Source organism: Rutilus rutilus, assembly GCF_951802725.1.
Source record: "Rutilus rutilus genome assembly, chromosome: 9".
NCBI lineage: Eukaryota > Metazoa > Chordata > Actinopteri > Cypriniformes > Leuciscidae > Rutilus > Rutilus rutilus.
This window is the reverse complement of record NC_140223.1, coordinates 15,902,060-15,928,695: the sequence shown is the minus strand read 5'-3', so window position 1 is coordinate 15,928,695 and position 26,636 is coordinate 15,902,060. Positions and strand designations below refer to the sequence as shown.

General features: G+C 37.3%; 1 protein-coding gene across 1 annotated transcript; it reads right to left on the bottom strand.

Annotated features, from left to right (window-relative positions):
• Positions 1–431: 431 nt before the first annotated feature.
• Positions 432–20,968, bottom strand: LOC311297591 (alpha-2-macroglobulin-like protein 1). The gene is made up of 36 exons (XM_084419946.1): positions 20,860–20,968; positions 17,994–18,177; positions 17,521–17,677; positions 17,342–17,394; positions 17,136–17,156; positions 16,854–17,022; positions 16,685–16,769; positions 16,446–16,569; positions 15,353–15,458; positions 15,160–15,272; positions 14,775–14,942; positions 14,440–14,664; positions 13,750–13,813; positions 13,480–13,625; positions 13,218–13,367; positions 12,031–12,210; positions 11,853–11,940; positions 11,645–11,774; positions 11,259–11,484; positions 11,017–11,143; positions 10,422–10,543; positions 10,084–10,135; positions 9,528–9,611; positions 9,183–9,359; positions 8,726–8,807; positions 7,932–8,088; positions 7,047–7,121; positions 6,752–6,914; positions 4,894–5,087; positions 4,568–4,783; positions 4,189–4,307; positions 3,103–3,193; positions 2,937–3,005; positions 2,649–2,754; positions 2,271–2,319; positions 432–589 (listed from the first exon to the last, which is right to left on the bottom strand). Exons 1-35 carry the CDS (start codon positions 20,952–20,954, stop codon positions 2,279–2,281), a joined length of 4,359 nt encoding a protein of 1,452 aa, XP_084276072.1. The 5' UTR covers positions 20,955–20,968; the 3' UTR covers positions 432–589; positions 2,271–2,278.
• Between the last annotated feature and the right edge of the window lie 5,668 nt (positions 20,969–26,636).

The window sequence follows — 26,636 nt, the reverse complement described above, 5'->3', positions numbered from 1 at the left end:
TTTGAAAGATGAATTCTTGCCGTTAAGAAGAGAGGATAAAAAAATCGGAGTGGTTTTGATATGGTTTTTGACTGCATACTTTTAAAGACTCAAGGGGGAAAGCGGTACAAGATATCATTGGGTGTTACAGCAGTAAACAAAACGTTTGAAAACAGCTTTAATGTGTTGGCGATAAAATCTTGTTTAAAACTTCAGTTGCTGAACCAGAAGAAGAGATGAATTAATCCACAATGTCCTATCAGTTCTACTTCTAAAAATATCAAGTGCTTTGAAATGTGGGTTGGGTTGTGATTTTCTGCTGTGATTTAATTCATGCTTCAGATGGCTGATATGCACCCTAAAGTCTAGTTTATTTTAATATCCAGATATTTTCATATGTACAGTAATAATGATAACAGTAGATTATAAATAATAACAGGATGCAAATGTTTCAGATGCAAAAATTGTTTAATAGCAACTAAAATGCATAATCAATTCTGCTGTATTTTTGAAAGTTATAGAAAAACAGCTAAAATGATAGAAAAACAGCTAAAATAAGTATTAATTCCGTCTCTCCATACGCTCAGCCATCGGCACTTCAGATCATCATCTGAAAAACAACAGATCAACCTTTTAGCAAAGCCACATACATATGTGCTGATTTGGTGCTCAAGACAGTTCTTAATATCAATGTTGAAAACCGCTTAAAGAAGCTATAAGTAAGAATTTTCATGAATTCATCGTTTTTTATTGGCAATGTGTGATCTGCTTGCAATGAAACTTAAAAAAACTAGACCTTCCCTGACTTCCTTGATAGTCTTATTTTTATATGAAGGACTTGTGATGTTTTTGCCGAGAAAATCAAAAGTATGTGACGTTTATGCGTGCACCCGAGAGCCTCTTCCGTATGACGCATGAAACAAATGATTATGTTCAACATAGGCTGAAAGAGCTATTCTGTACTGTAATAATGTCAATGTGTCATGCAAAGAGAAGGGATTAATTCAAACTATAATCTCAACTTTATTATCAAACTATCATAACAGTGTAATTTTAATGACCTCATCTGTCAACATGATGCCAGTGAAGCAGAATTGGGTTCAGTCTCTTGTACGTTACGGCATTAAAGGGATAGTTCACTTTGAAATTAATTTTTGATATGTTTTAGCTTACCTCAAGGGCATCCAAGATGTAGGTGTCTTTTTTTCCGCAGTAGTTTCAATTTTGATATTTTTAGGTCAAACCGTTCTTGTCTGTCAGTCATTTCATGCAGGTATATGGTCACTGTCTCAAAGAGCATGCACAGAGTCCAAATTAAAACAATTCCCCATCGTCCAAATTAAACAATTCCCCATCGTAAGTACACATTGATGGCCTAAGACACGAAACGAGCGGTTTGTGTGAGAAAACGAACAGTATTTATATCGTTGTTATCTCTTGAACACAGCACACGTCCAAATGATCTGAGGGCGCGGGTGGGTATAGATATATACATAGATGTCGCCTTGGCTACGGTTTCGTTCCAATGAACTGCAGTAGCGAAGGCGACATCTAGTGTATACATCTATACCCGCCCGCGGGAGGGTATAGATGTATACACTAGATGTCGCTTGGCTACGGTTTCGTTCCAATGAACTGCAGTAGCCAAGGCGACATCTATGTATATATCTATACCCGCCCGCGCCCTCAGATAATTTGGACGTGTGCTGTGTTCAAGAGATAACAACGATATAAATACTGTTCGTTTTCTCACACAAACCGCTCGTTTCGTGTCTTAGGCCATCAATGTGTACTTAAGATGGGGAATTGTTTAATTTGGACGATGGGGAATTGTTTTAATTTGGACTTTGTGCATGCTCTTTGAGACAGTGACCATAGACCTGCATGAAATGACTGACAGAAAAGAACGGTTTGACCTAAAAATATCAAAATTGAAACTTCTGCGGAAAAAAAGACACCTACATCTTGGATGCCCTTGAGGTAAGCTAAAACATACCAAAATTTTATTTCAAAGTGAACTATCCCTTTAAGTTGCTGGCTGCAGTTCACTTAACGGCCACTGGTGTCGCTAATAACAAGGGTTTCTGAATTCTATGTTTAGCCCCTTTCTTATTTTTGTAGAAACCATGATAATATTTTCAGGATCCTTTGATAAATAGTTAAAAAGAACAGAATTTGTTTAAAATAGAAATCTTTTGTAACATTATAAATGTCTTTAAATGGATTAGGGTATTAAATTATTAAAATATGCTCAATTTTTATATAACCTGCTCAACAATTACTGTACTTACAGTAGTGTTTATGCACATGGGGAGGTGTAGTCAATCACAGCCAATTCACCTGGAGGAATAAAAACACAACATGGTTGTTGCTTTCTTGTGCACTACATTGTTGAGCTTGCCCCAATAAAATAAAAATGCATTATGCAAAGATTAAATACAGGCTCGTGAAACACAATTACGCAACACGTATATCATGATGTCACTAAGATTTATGTAAAACAAAAATCTCAAACATTAAAATGGAAATAGGGTTTCCCATTTTTATTAATTATTTTTACTTATATATTTTTTAAATGTATTATCATTTTTGATGGGTTTTTAATAAAAAAGCTCGACTGCATTTCCTTTCAGACTTTTTAGAGTGCACAGTGATGAATGAACACGTACTGATCTTGTAGTAATCATAGACTATCACCACAGCTGGTTTAAGGTTCTGCACCGGGACGTCCTGCAGGAGCTGCAGGCTGACAGTCTTCACCTGCTTCTTTTTCAGCTGGACAAGAACAGAAAGTAATTTTAATGCAAGATTGCGAAGAGATCTATTTTATACGGGGCACGAACATAAAAACGTGTGTCAAATGCACAGGGTTCATTTTGATTTCATATAGAAATATAGTGTATATAGTGTCAATCGCAGCAATCCATCCCAAAAATGTTTCAATCTAATACGCTCACCCCATCCAAATATATAATGACATGATCCTCGTCCAGATCCACTCGTTTGACGGTGGGGTCTTCCTTCAGCTGTGGAGACAAAGAAAGGAGGGATTGAGAGCGAATCAAACATTGCCTGCAGTACTTGAGTTCAAAAGAGTGCCAGAGCCCTTCAAGTGTCACTCACAGCCTTCAGAGACGTCTCATCCAGCTTAAACCCAGACAGCAGCCTGATGTTAATGATCACCATGTTGGTCTCCTCTCGTGTGCCGTCATACCTGTCATACAAGCGCTCCAACAGTCACAAACAGGGTTCACAACCACACATTGTTCTGCATGTAGTCTGACAGACAGCTAAGTCTATTAGGCCATAGAGTAGGTTCCATATTCATTCATTATTTCTTTCTTTCTTTATAGAATAAGTTACTAATTCATTTCCTTATACTTTACATTTAGCAGTATAATTCCAAATGGAATTTTATTACAGCTGTATGCAGGACTTCTATACATATATATTTATTTTTATAGTCATTATCATTCAAAAGTATGATGTTGGTAAGATTTTTAACTTTTTTTATTTATTTAAAATTCTCTTATGCTCACCAAGGCTGCATTTATTTGATCAAAAATACAGTAAAACAGTAATATTGTGAAATATTATCATTTAAAATGACTGTTTTCTATTTGAATATATTTTAAAATATAATTTATTCTTGTGATGGCAAAGCTGAATTTTCATCATCATTACTCCAGTCTTCAGAAGCGCATGATCTTGCAAAAATCAGTCTAATATGCTGATGTGCTGCTCAAGAAACATTTCTTATTAATATAATTTTGTAACATTATAAATGTCTTCTTATAAACTGTTTCTTTTGATCAGTGTAATGCATCCTCACAAAGTAAAAGTATACATTTATTGGGAAAAAAACACTAATCCCACATTTTTTAACAGTTATATATATTTTTCATATTTATAATTTTTTGTCACTATTGTTTTTGTTGTTGTTTTTTTTTTTCATATGGAAAAGAGCTGAGTAAAAATACTTCAAAATATCTCTCACAGGTTTGAAAGGACATGATGGTGAGTAAATAATGACAGAATATTTATTTCCGGGTGAACTATCCCTTTAAATAATAATAGCATGTATAGTATAAAAAAGATAAATAATGATATAAGGAATGAAATTTGTTGCAAATAAGCATGTTAAAAGTGTTATACTCATGAGGGCCGTTTCCATTAATTAATAATTGTTTCTAACAGAAGTATGCTCACCGGACAGTGGTGGTTAACGTAAAAGCTGCGTTCCTCGTGTTGTTGCAAACCCCAGTATTTGCTTTGACGTTGAAGGCCAATGAGTCTGGAGGAGGCGGGATATTGTAGTGCAAGGCGAACTGAGAGACAAATAACAGAAGGATTTCATCACTTACAGTAGCTTTTAAAAGAATAATTCACCCAAAAATGAAAATTTAGTCATGTACTCATCCTCATTCCGACCCCACATGACTTCCATGTATGATCCATACAAGAAGGAAGAAGGTTATACATGTTTGGAACAACATGAGGAGTAAATAATGACACAACTTTCATTTGTGGGTGAACTATCCGCTTAAGTTCTTCTCAAACTGTGCTTCATAAGAGGAAGTGCACAGACCTGCACAAACACACAGCCTTTGCCTTCTGCTCTGAGCTTGTATGTGCCAGTAGTTTGCTGAAGCTGTTTCTCCTGGTAAAGCAAGCGGTTGTTTCGGTTCACGGTGAACTGGTTTTTCTGGCCTGTGGGGGAGGTCACGGTGACGGTAATAGATCCTTCTGGATTGTAGGTGGCAGCACTGTACTTAGCGAGGGCCTGGAGTGCTACTACAGTATCCTGCTCACAGCAAAAGAGGGAGAGCAACACCACTTACAGTCAATAATGAGAAAACACATAATAACAACTGAGAGGGGTCTCAAAAAGCTGCATGAGATGTATAACATCACCTGGGTAGAGGAGAATCCTCCATAGGCGTTCTGCTGCTTGCTTAGCCAGTGCACTATGCCAGCAGAGTAGTTTAGTCCAAAACCGGGTAGAGAGGGTCCCGAAAGCAGCGCCAGCAACACGTAAGCACTCATCTCTACCTCCACAGAGCCTATCGTCTGAGCATTATTAGCCATTGTCCAATATCGTCCAACACCTGAAGTGATAACAGCAAGAACACATAAGACTGGAACACTGAGGTCTTGTGATCGTGTTTTTAAAAGCTAATAATCTAGATCATGGGTTTTCAAACTGGGGTCCACAGAAAAAAAATAATTAAATAAAAATGAAATATGTGTTTTCTCCTCTGTGAAAAACAAGGAATTGTGGACAAAGTAAGAATTTGTTCCCTCAGTTTTGTTTAATCATGGCCACAGTTTAACTACATTAAAACAAGGGAATGAATTACCACACTGTAAGAAACAAATCTATAGAAAAACAAATCATATTCTGGCAGAAAATTACCTCTCCCCCGGTTTCACAGACATGGCGTAAGCCTAGTCCTAGACTAAAAGGCATGTTTGAGCTGTTTTAACTGAAAAAGCAATTTGCACTGGCATATTTATATTTGCATATCTGTAAAATATGTGCCATTGTTTATCTCAAGGTGCATACCAGTAATGTTTTAAAGGAACGTTTATAAAAGTGACTTAAATGCCCTATTAAATAAAGCCTAATCATGGCTTAATCTAAGCCCTGTCTGTGAAACCAGGCCTTAATGTTATCCGTTTATGGGCATTTCCTCCAACCCTAAAACACAATACAACGCAGTAATTAAAAATACATGTAAAACACCTGTGAAAAATTCAAATGAAAAATTCCTTCATATTAACATAAAGCTGTATTTTTACAGACTTTTTTCTGCAGTGTACAATGTGGCCATGATTGAACTAAAACAAAGGAATGAATATATAAAATGTGGAAACGAATAAATAAATGGCCAAAAATGAACATTTGGGAATTAATTCTTAAAGTGATAGTTAACCCAAAAAATTTACTCACCCTCGTCATTCCAAACCCGTAAGACTTTCGTTCATCTTCTGAACACAAATGGAGATCTTTTTAATGAAATCTGAGTGCTTTCTGTCCCTCCATTGACAGTAACTACAACTCTGATGCTTCAAAAAGTAAGAGATTGCAAAACTAATCCATATGAATTGAACCAATGAGGTTCATTCTCGTGAGGTTTGTTCTCAGGTGTAAAGCAAGTTTGGTTGAGCTTCTGCTTATGTTCGCTGATCAACGTTTATATGTAAAACAATCCTAAATTAAATCTGTTTGGCGTATAAAGTGATCGAGTCTCTTCAGAAAATTCAGACTAAACCGCTCTATTCATATGGATTAGTTTTACGATCTCTTTATGAACTTTTTGAAGCGTCAGAGTGGTAGTTGTGTAGCTGTCAATGGAGGGACCGAAATCTCTCAGATTTCATCAAAAACATCTTCATTTGTGTTCCGAAGATGAACGAAACTGATGGGTTTGGAACGGCATGAGGCTGAGTAATTAATGACGATTAAAATGTTTAGGTGAACTAAACCTTTAATGTGCTGGGCTCCGTACTATAGAAATACATTTTATTGAAATTTAATTGAAAATTTAACAGAAAATTAAAGACATAAGTAATAATTTTATTTCTTGGCTTCAATGAAGTATACAAGTTTAAGTAAATGTGGTAAATTTAGCAAATGCAAAATAGAAAAGCCTTTAATATATGAAAAATTAAAGGAACTTTCTATTTATATATATATATATATATATATATATATGTATGTATTTTTGGAAAATATACATTTTGCACATAATCTAAAGGTGAATGGTACCTTCTCTTTTGGCCTGCTGGTTCAGGTTGGAGAGGAGGTTCTGCCTCATCTGCACATCTCCAGCAAGAGTGAAGGTGTAGGACAGCAAGGCGGTGGCGTAAGTGTTGGTAATGTTACGCGAAGCCTCCTTTAGACACGCAAGGCTTCTCACCACCATGGCATCCTTACACAGCATACAAAAGACTTAATGAGTGTGTGCTTCCTTCATTAGTCACATTATCTGTATTGAGTTAGAATGATCTGTAACTACAAGAGTTCATCCCTTAGGACCGATAAGGGGGGGGGGGTTACTCACAGATGTCTGTACTCCTAATTCCAGTAGCGCTGCAGTGATGTATGCAGAGAGAGTGACTTCATCGCTGACGCCACCCTGTAAGAGCAAAGCATCATCAAAGATCCTTCCCACCCTCAGCACTTCAAACTCCTCCACTTAATGCAATCTAACTGACATTTCCAGAGTGTGAAATCATGGACCACCAGACTAAAAAGCCACTTTCCTCCCCATAAATGACTCTGATCCATTACCTCTCCCCGAATCATCTCCTCAACCCACTCATCGCTGTGACAGCTTTTCATCTCATCTCATTTTTCTACCATATTTCTGAAACAGTATTTGATATTTATTTATCTGATTTTATGTAGAAGATCAGAAGATTTAATCGTTACTCTATGCAGATGACATTAGAACATCAACAAAGTTCTCTTAATCAGTATCAGTAGATTTGTTTAATGTTTAAACATCTTTAAAAAGAGAATAAAAAATGTGTTGTGTAACAATTAAAAAATGTAACAAAGGATACAACTTATTATATAGCTTATACAGTGTATTTTAAACATGAACCTCACTAAATCCTGATGCATAAACTCCTACTGCACACCGCAAAAGAAAAGCCTTGCAGATACCAATGTTCAGTTCATGTGTGCTGTCAACACCTATCAAATGAAACCTTGATGGATGGAGTTTTAATGGCTTGATTAAATATCTCTGCTGAAAAATAACATCTTGACTGAAACTCTTTGATCACACTGGTCTTCCAGGCCAAAACTCTTATGAAATCAGGAAACCCAACCAGATAAAGTCCGGCTGAGGAGAACAACTAGATCTGATTAAACCAGCTGGGACCTTAAGAAGTTTTTCAGCAGTAGATATAGGAACTGAGCACGACTCTTCTGTTCTCACCATCATCTGCATGTGGTAAAGCTTCCCAACAGAGGCGAAGCAGCCGTTGTCCATCTGCTGTTGACCCAGCCAATCCTTCGCCCTGTCGATGTTGTTCTGATCTATAAATACGTACTTCTTTGCCCCACCGAAAGTCTTCATCACAAATGCAGTTAGCCTGAGGAAACAATATAAATTGCTGTCAAATTCCTACACTTCAGTAAATCTGCTTTAAAGTCCTGTGGTGATCAAAGCTTTTAATGTTGTTTATATGTCTATGTGGTGTTTTTAATATGCTTTAAGACAAACCAAGTGCAAATTCATAAGTCAACACGATTGCTGAGTATTTTCTCCTTAAAGGTGCCATGAACCAAAGAAAGTCTAAAAAAAGTCGGTTTGAAATCTCTGGTGTTTCTGACATCACAAACTACCTTGTAACCAATCACGTCAACGTGTGATCGTCAGTCAGTGGATCTCTGAGCTGGTGTGAGTGAGTGGAGGCGGGGCTAATTTGCATATTCATAAAGCCGCATATACTAAACGAGGCAAGGGTGTAGAGTTACATTCAAGCTATTTTAAGGCATGAAAAAGTATGCATTTAAATATGTCATTTTGGTGATCAAAGGTGAGTTTTAAGGGATACAATTTTGACTACAGCAGGTTTTCAGGAAGTTTCCTTGTGTATAAAGTCCATGTGGACTAAAAACACCTGACCAGAAAGGCATTAAATCCACATACGGGAAGCCAGAATCCACAGCACAGTAAGTCCTAAGTCAAGCAACTGAATGCTTTCATTGTCTCTGTTTCAGACTCACCAGGTGTTACCAGAAGGATCATTCGTCCCAAAAGCGCTGTAAGATCCGTCATAATGCTGGTAAGTCAGCTCTCTCTGATAGCCTGCAACACAAAAAGGATGTTTTATTTTTTATTTAATTGGGGTTCAATATTTCTCTCATTAAGTTATGATTCACCCCTGAGTTTTTAATCAAATCCAGATGAGGAATGATGCAACGAGAGTTTTGGTGAGCTAGCTTGAAAAACGCTAAACTATTTATCTAATTGTCTGCAAGTTGACATTGTTAAAATATCAACGTAGTTCATTTTTTATTTAAAAACTGCAAAAAACTTGACAGCAAACAGTAATTTCCAAACAGTATTTATCTCTTCCACAATAAATCTATTTAAACTTATATGTTTTTATAAATAGTATTTACTGTTCTGTAAGATGCATTAATACACAATAATCTTTTATTTCATAACAGATTTCCTCACCGCCCTCCAGGAAGGTTTGGGCTCGTCCTTTAATCTCAGGAGTGAGTTGCCCGCTGCTCTCCAGGTACTGAAGGATGTAAATATTGGGGGCAAAAAGCAGCATGTTCTGCTCTCCACAGCCATATGGCATAGCCAACAGATTACCAATGTTCTTCAAAGCACGACCCATCAGATCACCTACGGTCCAAAGAGCCAGGGGCATACAACCATTAGTATGATTAAAAATCAGAAAACCTTCTAATGAGAGGAATTATATTCATTACATATTATTTCATATTTAAATGATAATATGATGCAGCAATGAGTGTACATCATGTACATCTTCCAGCATATCTTTAGGCTCACCCAGAACAGTGACGAAGCTTTTGGCAGAATCCTTGACAAAAACTTTGGGTAAAGTGAGGGAGACTGATGTCTCCTGTGGACGGTCTAATGGAATAGAGCAAAAAAATGTCAAAACACTTGCTCATGTTGTACTTTCATTTACTCTAATTTCTCGTAAAAAAAGAAACTTTGAGTTTATCCATTGCAATACCTTGCTCATAGGCCCTGTTTACACCTGGTATTCGTCAATCCGATCACAAGTGGACGAGGCTAAATACAGGTGTAAACAGGGTCTAAAAAGTTTTGAGCTTGTCCACTTTTGACCACTTCCAGAGGTAGTCGACAACGCATTCGAATGAATTGCTTTCGCAGTGTGGACGCTCATGTGGTCTATCGTGATCCGATAGACCACAACGCATCTTAATATCATGTATAAACAGGTCCATAGACTTGCACTGTAAGTAAATTGCTATAAAAACAATGTTTGCTTATTTTTACAAAAGTGAAGGTCAAATAATTCAAATTAATTATTGATTAAAACAGACAACACAACACAACACAGTGTAATGCCACTAACCTGTTAAGCAGATGAGTTCATTCTGAGTGATGGACTGTTTAGTTCCCTCTGCCTGAGATGGATGGATGGATGGATAGATTAATAAATAATAATACATAGAATAAATTCATTTCACATTTAATTACTGTTAACTATTTTACAAAGACCCAAAACAATATCCAAATAGCTATTTTCTAAAAAATATCCTTTAAACACAGTATGACAGATGAATTTGTGTTAGGAAAGTGATTATGTAACGTTCATTCCATGTTGACTTGTTAGCTTGTTGTTGGAGATAGAGTCACATGATTTCAGTAAGCCGGTTTTTAATAGCGCTAACATCCAGTAAAGGCACGTACCTCCACCAGAACGCTCTGCATCACAGTATCAATTCTGCCTTTGTCCGGAAAAGTCACCACTTCATTGCCACACAGTTCTCGGGTTTGCACCGCCTCAGCGCGCACTGTAATGTTCACCTTTCCTGTAAAACACACACACACACCAGTACACAATAATCCTTTGTGTGGATTTAAGTAACAGAAAAACAAAGTGCCCTGGGGCCTGCAATAATGCAAATCTGTGACAGTCTAGGCAGGACCTGTTAAAGGGATAGTCCACCCAAAATGTTTTAATTCTGTCATTATTTACTCATGTCCTGTATGATTGTCTTTGTTCTGTGGGACATAAAAGAAAATATCTGAAGAATGTTGGTAACCAAACAGTTTTGATTCCCATTGACTTCCATTATATAGACAAAACCAAAACTGTGTGGTTGCCAACATTCTTCAAAATATCTTCAGGTGAAAGAAATAAAAACAGGTTTGGAATGACATGAGTAAAATTAATGACAGAATACAAAGCCCTGGTGCAAACATGAAATAAACTTTTCAGTTCGTGGAACCAATTTCTGTTTGTTTTTGCTCATATACATAGACGTCAAAGTATCTGGCTTACCCAGGGCAGAAGGCGTAACAATCCACTGAAAGGTTTTGCTCTCTTCAGAACACACACACTGAGTGTATGTGCAACCTTTACACGGCCGAGCGGTGAACTGCTGTGAGTCTGCCAGCGTGACCTTCACCTTTATTAAAAGACACAGAGATTTTGTATTGTGCCGGTCTACAGGAAATGGTTTTACTACAACCGCTTGCAAAACCACTCCAGGGCATGCAAGTAAACAAATTACAGGGCCTTACCATGATACATTTGGGGAGGTAGTTGAATACAGAGGCTTTGAGAGTGAATGTCTCCTCACGGATAACAGAGTAAGGGAGGGAAAGGCTCACAAAGAAGGGCTTGAAAGCAATGAGATTGGTGCTGGGGGCCAGTCCAAACCCGGCAGGGGATGTGCAGAAAGCCCCTGCTGCCCATTTAGTGATGGTGTCCGGGACAGTCTTTGCAACATCCACAGATCCTGATTTCCTGGTGAATTAAAAAAGATATAGTGCTTCTGTATAATTTAAAAAGACTGTGCCGTATATACTGTTTACAGTAATCCAAATGGGCAAATAGTTCCAAAAAAGGGCTGCACATTATGAAGACTTTACTGAGGAATAGTACTGCCATGGTACAAGATACATACCCCACAGGGATAAGATCCCATATCCAGGTTTCCGGAAAGAATTTGCGGATCTTCCCAGCAGGATTTCTCATATTTCCACCAAAACCCATTCCCGTCGGGGTCATTGCAGCCCCACCATCATCCACTGCAGCTGTTCGAATTGATAGTTTGTAAATCCAATAGATAAAAAAGGGCATTTCTAAATCCTAAACAAAATCAAATGACTTACATTCCCTCATTAACATGTTATTGAAAACCTCAGTACAAACAACAGGTGCTTTCACATCCGAGTTGGTAGCGATTCTGATTCCAACTTCCTAGAAGAAAAGCAAGCTTTATCTGGTGGATAGTGTACAGTGAGGCTGACATTGTAAGACCTCTGAAATAAGAAGTGTTGTTTATCTTACTCTAAAGATGTTGTAGACATCATTTTTGATGCTGTAGTAAGGGTAATAGATGCTGCGCCTGCTCCTCGCAATTTCTGCAAAATCCGTCTCCAATGGACGCCGGCAGGGGTAAGGCTCCATTATTTCCTCAATGTTGTATGGGTACCCCCACAAAAACTGGACTGGTAACATTCCAAAGACCTGTTGAATAATGATAAGATATTGATCCGTAGAATTGACAATGTAATCTCCTAATAATCACTGAAAAACATTATTAAAATGCCATAAGAGTGTGAATAATATGAATAATATAAAACTCCAGTTTAAAGCACATGCTGCAAGTTCTTAGAGATGTACTTGTTGTATTCATGTTTCATGTGGTTTTGTGACATTTGTTGCATTTTCAAAAAACTATTTTCTATTTAATAATTAATAATTAAAATTAATGTAATTTGGTGTAACCAACAAGTACAAAGTAATGACATATTTTTATTAAATCACATGAATTTTGCTTGAAAAAAACTTTTAAAAGATTAATAAACTGTGAAGCAGTTTTTAAAAAATATTTTTTCAATAATAAAATATTTTTTAACAAGTAAAAAGTAATAACATATTTTCCTTACACTACATGAATTTTGATATTTTTTAATATTAATAAGCAGTGAAGCAGTTTTGTTAAATTCCTTTTTTAAATATTTTAACAATATTTTAATATTAAAAAATATTTTAACAAAAATGTGTCACTTCTTATTTATTACAGCAAATGATATTTCTAATGTCATGTGCAACCACCAAGTAATTTCCCCCACAAAATGAATTTTGTTTTGAATTTTTTTAAATATTAACAAGCAGTGAAGCAGTTTTGTGGAAATATAAAAAAAATATTTAAAGAAATAATTATAATTGGTTATGCCAAACTACTAAGTTTCTTTTCAAGAATTGAAACTTAAATGAATTGACTTTTAATAAGGCTTTTTTTTTTTTTTTTTTTTATTAACTTGTTTTATGGACAACTGTCTCACTAAAAAAAATGTTTTACTTCATGTGCCCCCAAAAATCTATCTAAAAATCTGAATTTTAACTGGGAAATTAAAAACATGCCTATACTGGAAGAAGTGTATTGAAGTGTATTCTTTTTTTTTCAACTCATTCAACTGGTGAACTCATCTATTAGTTATAGCTGTAATGTAAGTTATGATGTAACATACAACGGCTGCATTGAGCTCGGCCTCTGGCCTCAACAGAAGAACACTCTGATCGATGGCCCGAACGGAGCACAAGGAGCCAGGACTGGCTTTCAGGTTAAGAGATGTCTTCTCTCCAGGTAGTGCCGTGGGAGACGAGAAGTTTAAAGACACCTGTAAAAGCACAAGCACAGTCTCATCACACATTCATAATTAAAAAAATATACATCAAAGCTTGAAGGGCACATTGAATTCTGAAATGGGAATTCATGTGGGATTTTCTGACCTTGTTTGGCAAACATTCTTCAATGGGGAAGTTCATACTGTCTGCTACTGCTTCTCCGCTGGGAAGAACTGTGTAAACCAACACCTGAGCGAATGGAGCCAGAGCTGCTGTCTTCTTCAGTGAGACTATCAGCTCTCCTTTGTTTTCTATTATGAGAGAGAGAGAGACCATTTGTGAAAAAAACAACACAACAAAAAAAACAGGCACCATAAAAATACACTTGTACCCTATACAGAACAATGTAAATGTTATTTAAAACAAGCGGTGTACCTTTTCCAGTCTTCACACTCACGGACAGACGGCCATTTAAAGCCATGCTGCCTTTGGAAAGGACCTGGAAAGCAAAAGGTGGATAATTACTAACAATTTATGCAATGCTATACAGAGCTCTACAGCTTGATTAACATTGCGATATTTTTCATCATCATTTCTCATAGTGTAAAACAGAGTCACCCTGCAAAATTTAGGAAACCTTCAAGAAAAATTCTGTTTCTGAACCAAAAAAGGGGCAGAAACACTGATATTAAAATTCTGGCCAATTATTTTCATATTATGGCAGCAATGGCTGATATTAAAAGTCTAAAATCTTTTTGTCTAAATAAATTCAAATTAAGCATCACAACATTATACTCTACAGTATGAAAAAAATGGTTATTCATTATGAGATTAGCTAAAGATTACATTTATCAATGTTTTTGGTGTTTTAAGTGAGCATTAATCTAAATGTAACATTTGGGGAAATAAGCTTTGACAGTTAAATTATATGATATAAAGTTTATATATAAGGTTCCGATATAAAGCTGTACAGATAAAAAAAATAGATCTCTAATATTGGCTATGACTAATATGGTACTGATATATCATGCTTCGCTGAAAAGGTCAAAAAGCTTGTTGAGCAATAAAACAAAGGACCAAGCAATTGATGGACAAATAAAAAAAGAGTGTCAATATTAAACATACAATATAGAAGAAATCCAAGGTGTTCTGGCCTGGTTTCAGTGCATTGCCCTGAATGATGTAACTGGCCACCACAGTTGCATCACTGTTACAGCTGAGCTTCCCTGAAGCCTTCTTCAACATCAGGAAACTTTTGCTTTTGGAGTAAAAGGGTCTTATGTAGAGATAGCCTGATGGATAATATCTATAACCCCAATAATCAGTCCGCTCTTCTCCCTTATGTTGGACCTAATAAAAAAAAGTTTGCAAATCATTTTACTGCACACGTGAAATGTTACAGTAAACTGCATTATATACATACAGTAAACATCATGTTATAAAACAAAAACACTACTAACCTGTAAAGACACAGGTTTTTCTGACCACTCAGAAGTGTTGAAAGAGAAACTGGCAGAACCAGTGCTGTCTGTCGTCAGTGTCACATTAACAACTTTTTCACCATTATCTGCATAGACAATCACTGGCTCATTTTTCATCGGACTGGACTGTTGATTAGTGACCACAACCTTTAAAAAAAACAAAAAAAACATGAAAAGAAAGATAAAAATGATTAGCTCACAAACAAATGTTACACTTCCTGTACACAGTATCGCTATGCTAACAGCTAAACAGGTTGTTTATTAATGCTGGTACCAACAGTTATGGTACCACAATTAACTTTATTCTAACTTTATAAAGATACATCTGGACTGTCTGCAGAGTTACTTTTGGAGCAGCTGTTACCTTTCCCTTAAAGAGCATGCCAGGCCTGTATGTTTCTGATGTGTCCTCAAAGTTAACATTGACATAATCACTGGTAAACATGGCTGTAGTAGTAGTACCCGACACAGTTATGCCTGGAGGAACAAAAGACCATGTTTCTTTACTCTGTATAGGAGAATTAAAATAGACAGCAGCGGTTGTTCTACACTCTCACCTGTTCCAGACTCTTCCACGTTACAATTCACTTGGAGATTTCCTCTGAATTTTAAGTCAAATTCGGTCACATTGACCACCCATGACCCACAACCAGTCTTGTCAGTCTAAATAAACAAGAATTAAATGAAAACAGCAGTTTAGACTTTTAAAATACTAACCCTTGTAAAAAAGGGTACTTATTACAGAAATGATATACTTTTATAATATACTGTAATGTTTTCAGACATTTTGTATGATAATTGCAATTGAATGAAAGTCTATTACCGTTTCAATTTATACTAAATGCTAATAGCTGAAGAAGTGCTTTTTGAACCACTTAATATGACTTTAGTACATCTTTAAATGTCATTTTTTACATAATTTTTTAGACAATGTCTTGTCTATTGCCAAATATTCTACTGAGAAATATTATGGAAATTGAAATTTAGCACATTTAAAATGTATTAACTTTAAATTCATTATTGAATAACATACTACAGCTAAAGGATTCAAGGACTTTACATGTGCTTTAGTATGTTAGCCTACATATCTAAATAATCTACATATCTAAATAAGTTTACTTCATTAAAGCATGACAAAAGATAATTAAAAAAAATTGTAATATGTTCCTTAATGTTAAACTTATTACAAAGTTTGCTTTTTAAAAGTGTACTTAAGAGTGTTAAGAAACATTCAGGAAAGTGTACTCTCTTTCAGTACAGTACACTTAAGTGGCCTTTTATTTCATTAATATTATATTATCTGCAAGTACAGTTTACTTTTAACATTTGAAGTACACTACAAGTGCACATTCAATACAATTAAGAGTACTGCTTCTTCACAAAGGGATAATGGTGTAAAACAGTAGTTTTTATATAGCATATGCTGTTTATAAAACACTAGCAATTTGTGTCAGAAATACTGTTCACTAAGAAATTGCATAGAAAATGATTATTAGCTATTATGGCATTACTATTAGCTCATTGTTATTTCTTGGACTTGGGACCTTATGATATATAAAGATGCTTAATAGGATACATGCTAATTAGTACAGTGTTTTTAGGATTACAACCCAAAAGGTAACGGTTTTGTGTGTGCAGAAGGTAACTTACCATCATTGAATACGACTTGCATATGTTAACCATGTCATTAGAGGTTCTATAATGATGGTAATACTGGTCTTTCCCACACACTTCAGCATTCACAGACCCCTGCACAGGCTTCCCATAAGTGTATCTACAGACAGTGGAAATAAAGGTTTTTTTTAATCAGGCGTAACATATCACTGTAACAAAGGTGTGTGCCTAATTTTTTCTGTAAAGAATTTAACATTATTTGAACAAATTCTTACTTTGCACAAACTTTCAGAGTGACCTCTTTGTCCAGGGTGGTTATTACAGTTGGAAAATTGATGTTCACTTCATATTTTGGCAGAACTAAAAGAGACATGTGGAAAAAAATACTAAATATATAGCTGATCAATATTGGATTGCATATAAAAGCTGATTTCTAGTTCTGACCATATTCTTTAATTTCAAAGGTGTGTGATGTTTGGAGGTTCTTCGCATCCCAAGCAGTGATTGTGTAGAAACCCTGAGTGGCTTCTGGAGATACGGAGTGGAACAGGTCCAAAATGCCAATCCTTGTTGACTGATTCAACCACTGACCAATGCGATTCGAGTTAGGGTCCTAAACAACAGTGGCACATAATGAAAAAAAAAAACCGTACAGTGCTTTTGCAACTGCATTTAAGTGAAGTAACAAACAATGAACCGATCATGGCTGCTTGAAAGTTTTTATACCTGGAGTTCTACAGTTTGAAACTGCAAGAGAAAGACAGAAGAAAATAATTTCAGTTAGATAAAAAATAAAATAAAAAATATATATTCAAATTAAAATTAAATTAAATAAAAAATTTAATTAAATAATAATAAAATAAAATAAAATTATATATAAATTATATATACTGTATATATATTTTTTTTCATGTAAACTGAATTAAACCTACCACTTGATTGCGAGGCAAGAAATTGGAATCCAGAGACACAATGCGAAATTTAACTGGAGAAAATATGAGAGAATATTAACATGCAACACAGAAAGATTCACAGGTTCAGATTAGTAAATATGAGTATGAGTACTGACAACTGAAGCTATTGTGGAATAATTTGAATAGAGAAATATTACTTGTTTGTCCTGGCTTGTAAATAGGCTTGTCTGATTGGATGAAAATAAGATTTTGGGGGGGGTTTATGAGGATCTGAGTTGTTTTGTTCAGGGATGTTGTGCCTCCTCGGATTGCAACGTTGACGGATGCCACAGATGACATAGTGACTATAGGGACCTGGAAGATACAAAATAAAATAGGGAACAAGAACTCCATGATATAACTCCGCTTGTGAATTGAAAACATCATCAAGACTGCAGGGACCACTGAACAATTCCATAGTGAAAAGATTGTGCAAAATGAATAATAAATGCAAGTTTTAGGGTTTTAGTTGCACAATAACGATATTTTATATCTCATCATGGATATGCTCTTTAACACTGATGTCATTTTATAAGTGTTGTTCAGACGAAAGGCCTCTATAACATAGCATTACCAGATACACTCCAGTACACTCTGTTTTGTTAAGCTATATTGAGTAGCCTATACCAACCTTAAACGGGACGCATTTGTAGAAATCCTTTGTAATGGAGCCCTGTTGTAGAATGGTCACATTTCCACTGTCAGACCTCAAAGTTACAACTAAAGAAAGTGGTTCTTTGGGCTCATGGATCTGTGCACACAGAGTCTCTGTGCTGCCACTCACCGCCTGGGAAGTGACAGCCACCAGGTATATGCTAAAAAAAAGACAAAACACAGAGAAATATAGACTTACGAGTTTGGTTGATGCAGTATAAATGTGGCTCTATGAATTACCTTAGAATTAAAAAATAAAACGTATTATATTTAACCAAACAATACATTGTGCGTAAGACAATACATAAGTTTGGAGTAATTAAGATTTATTTGAAAATAGCATTATTTCAAATATCTTTTGTAACATTATAAATGTCTTAATTGTCACATTTGAGCAATTTAATGTGTCCTGGTGAAATTGAAATTCTTTAAAAAAAGAATTTTGGTAGTGTTTCAGTTTCCACAGAAATATTAAGCAGCACAACATTGATAATAGTAAGAAATGTTCCCTTTCAGTCAGTCACTACGAGTTACGTCAGTGATTGACGAAATGGGGGTTTCGCTAGAGCCCTATCACCTTCTAGTTATTAGAAAACGAAAAGTCTGCAGAATTTGCATCGCGAACTCCGCCCCACCGCGCGGGTAACAAAAGCTGCCGTGAGTACAATCTCGCATTATGTTTCAGCTTCGGAGCCGAAGTGTTATGTGTGCTTCTCTTCGCCTTCTACAGCAACGAGCGTCTCTCTTCAGCAGTGTTGGTGTGACGGCGTGTTTCAGCGGGTTCACGTTCCTGCTGCTCGTCTGCGCAGTGATTTTGCTCATGGCTCGAGTTCTCCCCTGGGCGATTCGGCACTGCTGAGAGAGCTTTTCTTTTTCAAAAAGAGCTGCACGGGCACGTCTTTTTAAAGATGTCTCGCCCGTGTGTTTCTGGATGTGGGCGCATGATCCATCCGCCTGATGGTCACGGGCGCCGTCTAGTGTGTTTGGGCTTTAATCATGCTCAGACAGCGCTCGTGGATGAGTCATGTTCTCATTGCGGGAACATGACCATTGCGGTGTTAAGATCAAGACTCAATTACCTCCGTGGGGGTAGAGTCCCCTCTGCCACACCCAAATCCATCTCTTCCTCGAGAGGGGATACTTTGGCTGGTGGCCAGGGTGATCTGAGGGTTACAGTGTGGAATAACCCGACAAGTCTTCCTCGGGCCACACCCCCCTGCACATCGCAAACCGTGGAGCTTCCGGGTGAACCTGGTTCCTTTCGGGGACCCAGTGTTTCATTCAGGGCTCTGGCGGATGACGCCATGTCGCTCACAGCATCACAAGGCAGGCTTGATTCCACTGGAGATGAGGATTCGGCTGCGTTGCCTCCCTCGGGAGTGCCAACGTTGCCCGAGTTGGATCCAGAGCTGATGGCCATGCTTGCCCAGGCAGCTGAGAGCATCGAGTTGAAGTGGCGCCCGCCGCCCTCCCCCGAGCGCTCAAGGCTGAATGATTGGTTCCTGGGGGTGGCGCGTGCTGGCGCTTGCTTCCACGGTAAGTCTTTTCCCTCGGCAAGAACCCTCTTGCCATCTCGAGGTTGAAACATTCCACCCTGTGGGCTGGATACCTCTGAGTTCTCCATATGCATCCCGTTCTCAGGTCATATGTGTTTTTGTATACATATGTGTTCCCTGCGGGTAGGCGCTGTGTCACATATTCCATCTGGGATATGCTACCCAGTGTACCTTGGTATTATTGCGTTAGCCTGGCCCTTCACTCGTACTAACCTCACGACAAGGAGCTGGGCTTGCGCAGGACACTGAAAGACAGCCGCACTGGCGAGATTAAATTGGGACCCCCATTTCGTCAGTCACTGACGTAACTCGTAGTGAGTGACTGAAAGGAAATGTCTCGGTTACGTATGTAACCCTCGTTCCCTGAAGGAGGGAACGGAGATGTTACGTCCGCATGCCACTGCCTCTGTACCGCTGAAACGGCCGGGGCGCACAGTCTTGGCTCCTCAGCAGAAACAAAATGCGAGATTGCACTCGCTGCTCCTTTTATACCAACGCGGTGGGGTGGAGTTCGCGATGCAAATTCTGCAGACCCATGGTATTTTCATACCATTGGCTCGTTTTCTAATAACTCGAAGGTGATAGAGCTCTCTAGCAAAACCCCCATTTCGTCAGTCACTGACGTAACGTCTCTGTTCCCTCCTTCAGTAAACGAGGGTTACATAACCAAGATGTTTCTTAAGCACTAAATCAGCATATTTGAATGAATTCTGAAGGATATTTAAAAAACATTTAAAAAATCTTAATTATTCCAGACATTTATTATTCCACTGTATGTAGTTCGTTATATATTTAAGTAAAAAGTAAAGCTTTATAATTTATGAGGGAAAGGGCATTCAGAATTTCCTGCACAAAAAAAAATCACATTTTATTCTATTTAGCATTTTCAGTTATTTAGTTAACATTTTAGCATTAGTTAAGTGTTGTGTGAGACTAGTGGTGTTTTGTGTTTGTATGGCTAACACCGGGCTCTGTCTTTACATTGTTACTAAGTTACTGGAGAGGCCAATATTGAGATTACCTCACAGATTTAATAGCTAAAACAAGCTGCCATTTTATAATACTATTTAATGTAAAATACGGTGACCAATGCTCGTCCAAATAATTATTAAAAAATAAATAAATTACAGAGTGAGAACACAAAAGTGCAGTTGTTCTAAACTTTTCATCAGTGTTCACTGTAGTTGTGAAAGACGCGCTTGTCTAGTCCTCGACCTGCAGTTTTCCTCTTTACTCTACCTTCTGTTATCAGGTATCTGTGAAGATAATAATCATAAAGGTTCTTACGGATCAGTGGCTCCACTCGTTAACGAGCATTGAAGCAGCAGCAGCGGCAGTAGCGACAGCAGCATCCTGACTCCTGAGCAGTTATTCTGGCACATGCGCAGAGAACTCGCCCACTGATCCTATCATTCAAGTGCGCACTTTTATACACCTCTGCCTCCTCCCTGTCGACCCCACCAAGGCAAGGAAAGTTGTGTAACTGTTATGAGTTGGATAAATTGGGAAAAATTTCTCCTGGGTTGTGTAACAATAAATTGGAGTGATTCATTAAGGTCAGTTGTTGCAATAAGGCTGAATGGGTTAGCCTACACTTTTTTGTTGTTTGCAAAGATTACTTTGACAAACAATCTGTATTGATTATTCAGTTACTTGACACTTGGAAATGTTATACATTGCAAACAAATAAAATAAAATATAAAATAAAATAGATAGAGGACTTGTAATCTTTGTATGAGGCATGCAGGTAATATTTATTCCAATGACTTTTAACTCTTGTCCCTCAAGCTTGACAAATCTTAAACTATTAAAATACTTCATAAAAATACTGTTACTGTGAGGGTAAGAAAATGATCTTAGGACATTTTTTTCTTCATCCACATGTTCATTGTGTATTCTATAATATAATATTCATCAATATTCAAGTTGCATCCCACACAAAAATAATCCAATGTTTAGCATAATGTGTAGATTCATTTTTTTTTTTTTTTGTTAACACAGTATATGTTTTATGCAGAAATATAACAAAAATATCATTACTTTTATTGGTTGACAGTTACAGGTGTGACAAAATAACAACCACTGCACGTATCATGTGGAAGAACATAGAACCATTAGAAAAATGCATGAAATATTAGCCGGCTACATACATTCAGTTTGAAATTGATGTCTTTGTAACCATACAGACATTATCAAGAGATTTAAACCCAAGTTTTGATTGTCATACATGGACAAAGACTCACATTTAGTATGTTCTGGAGCACAAAAGGGTGTGGGTTCTCACATGTGTATTTAGATAAATCTGGGATGGGGTGAAAAGCTTTTGTTTCAATGACACCACCAATGTGGTGATTCAATAACGGACTGGATAATTGGTAAGGTGTATCTCCTCCCACTTCCTGCTAAACAGGTTGTAGATTTTTTTTTATTTCTTTATGTTTGGAGATTAATTTGTAATTTGGAGACTTACAGAGTTTTTTGTTGATGACCATGCCAAACGACAGTGTTTGTTCTATTAGTCACAAGTTGTTCAGTACCAAAATTAATATTCAGCTAAACTCCCAATTTCTGAAAGGTGACGCATGGGTCATTTCACAACAAGGAGCAGTTTTCCAAGCCAGACCCACCCACTTGTCAAATAAAACACATTTTTGTTGAGGCAAAAATAAGATCATCTATTCTGTATAGGTGAGAATGGACTGTCAGTACATAGTTAAAGACACCTCTAAAGTGTGACCATTTTAAGTATTTCATATTTTGTTTTCATGATTCTTTTTTAAGTAATCATTTTTGTTTTTTATTTTTATTGTATGTTTATTCACTCCAGTGATACAGAACAGACAAGAACAACAACAAAAAAAGGTTGGGGCAACACAGGTTAAGTAAAAAAAAATTTACGAGACCACATGGATATCTGACTACTATGTTCTCTTCAGATCCTGCACAACTCTTAATCCTACAACTGTAAGATTTAACCTCTTAACCTCAACCACACAAATATTAATGAGGATTTACATTATTATCGAGCTGACTTGTGTTTGAATAATCTAAGCAGATCTGTTCATTGTAAACCAAGTGCAAATTTAAATAAGGACTATACAAATAAAATGCAATGAAATATACAATCATGCTGTACAATTCATAATTCACAGGTGCAGTTTTAAGTAATTTAATTACAGAATATTTGGTGATTTTGGTATTTTCCTACATTGTAAATTTTTATATTTGTTTTGTAACAATTGCATCACCAAGAAGCAGCAGTGCCATGGCTCCCTTATTAAGGATATGTCCTGAGCTGTCAAATTCTGTGCGTGTGTGTGTGTGGTCCTGATAAACCCTCTGTTATGGGGTCACAGATGTTATCCCCACAAAGATGGCTGTCACGGTGTGGTGCAGGCAGAAGAAGACGAAGAAGAGTCAAAAGTTCCAGTGCAAACTTTTACTCACAATATAAATCAAACTGGTACATAGCAGACGGACAGAGGGTTCACACACACTTAATACGACGTAGATCAGACAAATACTTACTGAACAGATGGAATTTAAATACAAACACAGATAAACACTGATTAACAGAACACAGGTGAAACAGATGATGATTAACTAAACACAGGTGATACAGCTGAACCAATAACTAGAGTAACCATAGATACAAAGGAGTGGCGGGAAAAGAACAAAGGAGAACAGGAACCAATCAAAACTCAAACTGAAAGTCCAAACAAACACTGACACGTGACAATGGCAATGTACAAAATCCATTTTTTTGGTCCCCATGAGTGTCACATATGGTGGCTGTAATGAAGTGCACAATCACGAAGAATAGAACAAAACAATCATTTAATAATATAAGATCCATTATGGAAAACACTGGAGAATCACAGGGAATCAAAATAGCACAACCACACGAAACATCAATGACAACATTGAACTGAGGAAATGGAGGGCTTAAAGGCAGGGTAGGTAGAAATGGTCTAAAAATTTTATTTTTCAAATTTGTTTAAACTTTATGTACATATCAATACATAATTAAAATGTAAGTACTCTGAAAAAAGAAAGTATCAAAATCGAGTGTCTGTAGACCTCTCACGACTGTTTTAAAGACATCTCATTATTTCCATTCACTCCACCCCCTCATTTCTGTGCTTCTTCCAAAGCCACGCCCCCAAAACACATGAACGCGCGACTCCGACCGCTGAGCTAGAGGACGCATTATTTACCTGAGACAAGCGGAGGGGAAGGGGCATTTTTTTGCCTGGTTTGCCTTCACTAACTGCATATGCCGGTACTGTAAATTTAGATTGCTCTTTCTCTGCCATTGTTTTGGTATTCCTAGGTTCAGTGCCTTCTTCTTCTTCTTCGATAGATTTTATTGGCAGCTTGCAAACATAGTGCATTACCGCCATCTACTGGACGGAGGTGTGATCAGGTTCCGTGCTTCTCGCACTCCTCAAATCAAACGGTCGCGCGCAAGTGGGCAGGTGCTGTGTGGCAAAAGGGTGGTTGCCATGGTTGCGAGAGAGTGACAGTCGCCTAAGCCAATCCTTTGATTCGTCCCGAATCGAAATAATGAGCTGCGTTTAATACAGATTAAACGGTCTAGAGTCACTTGATTTTTATACTCTTTTTTTCAGAGTTCTTACATTTTAATTATGTATTGATATATATAGAAAGTTTTAACAAATTTGGATCTTTAATTTTTAATAAATCCTACCTACCCTGCCTTTAAATACACAGGAAGTATAACTAAATGAAGAACAGGTGAACATAATCAGTAACTAAGGGAAGAAACTTGCACAAATTAGCAAACATGAGCTGTGTCCCAATGTGAAGGCTGCATCCTTCGAAGGACTGAAGACTTCAAGGATGCAGCCTATGCGTCCTTCGAAGGACGCACCATGTAGCCTTAGTAGGATTTCCTAATTGCGCAACCATGTGTTTCTGATCACCGCTCCTGGCGCCAAGCAACGGTGCGAGAGGACAGCTGCCATCCTGATAATTCATTTGATATAGCCTAATTGAGTAAACAGCTATTGTTATTATTGGCTATTGTCTTTTTATTGTTTTATATTTTACTGAAGGACATGGTGAGGATGTTTCAGCCCCGGCGCTGCCAGGCCATGTATTTTCGGTTTAGCCCTGTTTGAATATAAGACCCAATTGAATATAAAAAGTCCAGTATTTCTCGCGCTCGTCATTGGCAGCTGTCACAGTTGCCAGGCGACAAGAACAATCCTCCGTAGGCTAGACCGGTCCGAGCGCTTCAGATGCGCCCTTTGATATGGGACGCAGCTGTAGTTAGCAACAATTTGTTAAAGGAGCTGTATGTCAGAAATGTATTTTAATTAATCATAAAATGGCCCTGATATGTCACTAGACATTAAGAAATCATGTTCATTCATTTCAAATACTTATATCACTGACAACAGTAGTCCAGCCAGGATATTGTCATTTAAAAAGTGAAGTTGCAGCCCTCAACTGATGTTGATGTTGTCATGTTGTGTTTTGGCCTGAAGCGCCACCCTCCACCTATCTACCAATCACAAAGTCAGTAGTGTTTCGGCATCCGGGTTGCCAGCTCAGCTCTAGTTACCACAGCTGCAGCTACAAACGTTCGTGCTGGATCCTGCAGCCTATCTGGCAACCTCGAGTCAGGGGGGAGGGGGAGGGGATACACCGCTCTACAGTAATTTGAAAGTGAATGCAGTACCAGTTTTGGCCACAATCTTACATATGGCTCCTTTAATATTGTGACAATAGACCTACATTTAATTTCTTTAATTTTCGGAACTGCATGTTTCGTTAAGTATTCACGTTCAAATGTGAAGTAACCTACTGAAGTACTTTTTTCCCACACATATGATTTTACATTAAACTACACAAAAGTAACAACCTTGAAAATATACAGAAGTAAAATGCAGTAGTAGCATAATATAAATACAAAATTATAATAAAAACCCTGACAAGGAGTTTTTCCCCTGCAGAATACATAAACCTCTAGTTTTACTCTTGATACTTTAAGTACATTAGAGTATGCAAGATAATTTTGCTTAACTAAGGTTTTAGTAGTTTTTCCCCAATGCAGTATTAGTAGTTATTAAAAGTACTTTTTCAGAAATATACTCTAAAAAAAAAAAAAAAAAAAAAAAAAACTCAGTGACATAGTCGATTGAATCAGCCCTGCAAACCTGTTGGTAGACAGCTTAGTGGACAGTGTAAATATGCACTCAAACACTCTGGAGACCATCCCAGATGATGTCCCACCAGCAGGAGGCCTTACCAGGGGCAGCCCATCCCGGTCCAGCAGCACACCAGGGTCTCCCTTCTCAGCTCAATAAAAGTCGACATCATTTTTTTCTTATTTCATGTATTGTAAATGTAAATGTTTATGTTGATTTTGATATGTTTAACGTATGTTGTTAATAGTTGGAAAAAGTACTTTAATGTAGCCCGTGGAACAAATGATTTTCATTTACCAATTTTATTTGAAAACAAACGTATAGAAGAATTTGTTTCATGTAGAAATTATGACTGTCATTACAAAAATAAACAATGACCAGAACAATTCATTCTCTTTTATTTACACATTTAAAGTTGCATAAAAACAATGTACATATTTTTTCTTTCCTTTTAAAAAATAAAAGTGAAAAAAGTTAAACAAGAATATGTAGAAAAAAATATATATTTTTCAATCATTCTCTCAAGAAGAGAAAACAGCCTGTCCATCCTCTCCCTACTCTCCTGAGCTCTCCTCGCCTCTGCCTCCCTCTGTAGTTGCCCTTTGTCTCGCCGCCTTCGTGCTGGTGCTGGTGCTGGTTTTTCTGGTGGTGCGGGTGCTGCTAGTGCTTGTGCTGCTGCTGCCCCTGGCTCCTCCTCACCGTGGGCACCCACTGCTGAACTTGGCCCTGGTGTGTCCTCAGGGATTGAGGCAATGACGACACGGGGGTTGGTGCAATGCCTCTGTCCGACTCCCAACACCTCATCCATGAGGAAAAACCAGGGCCAAGTTTCAGCAGTGGGTTTCCCACTCACACCTGTCCCAGGACACTTGCAATCCTAAGGGCAGA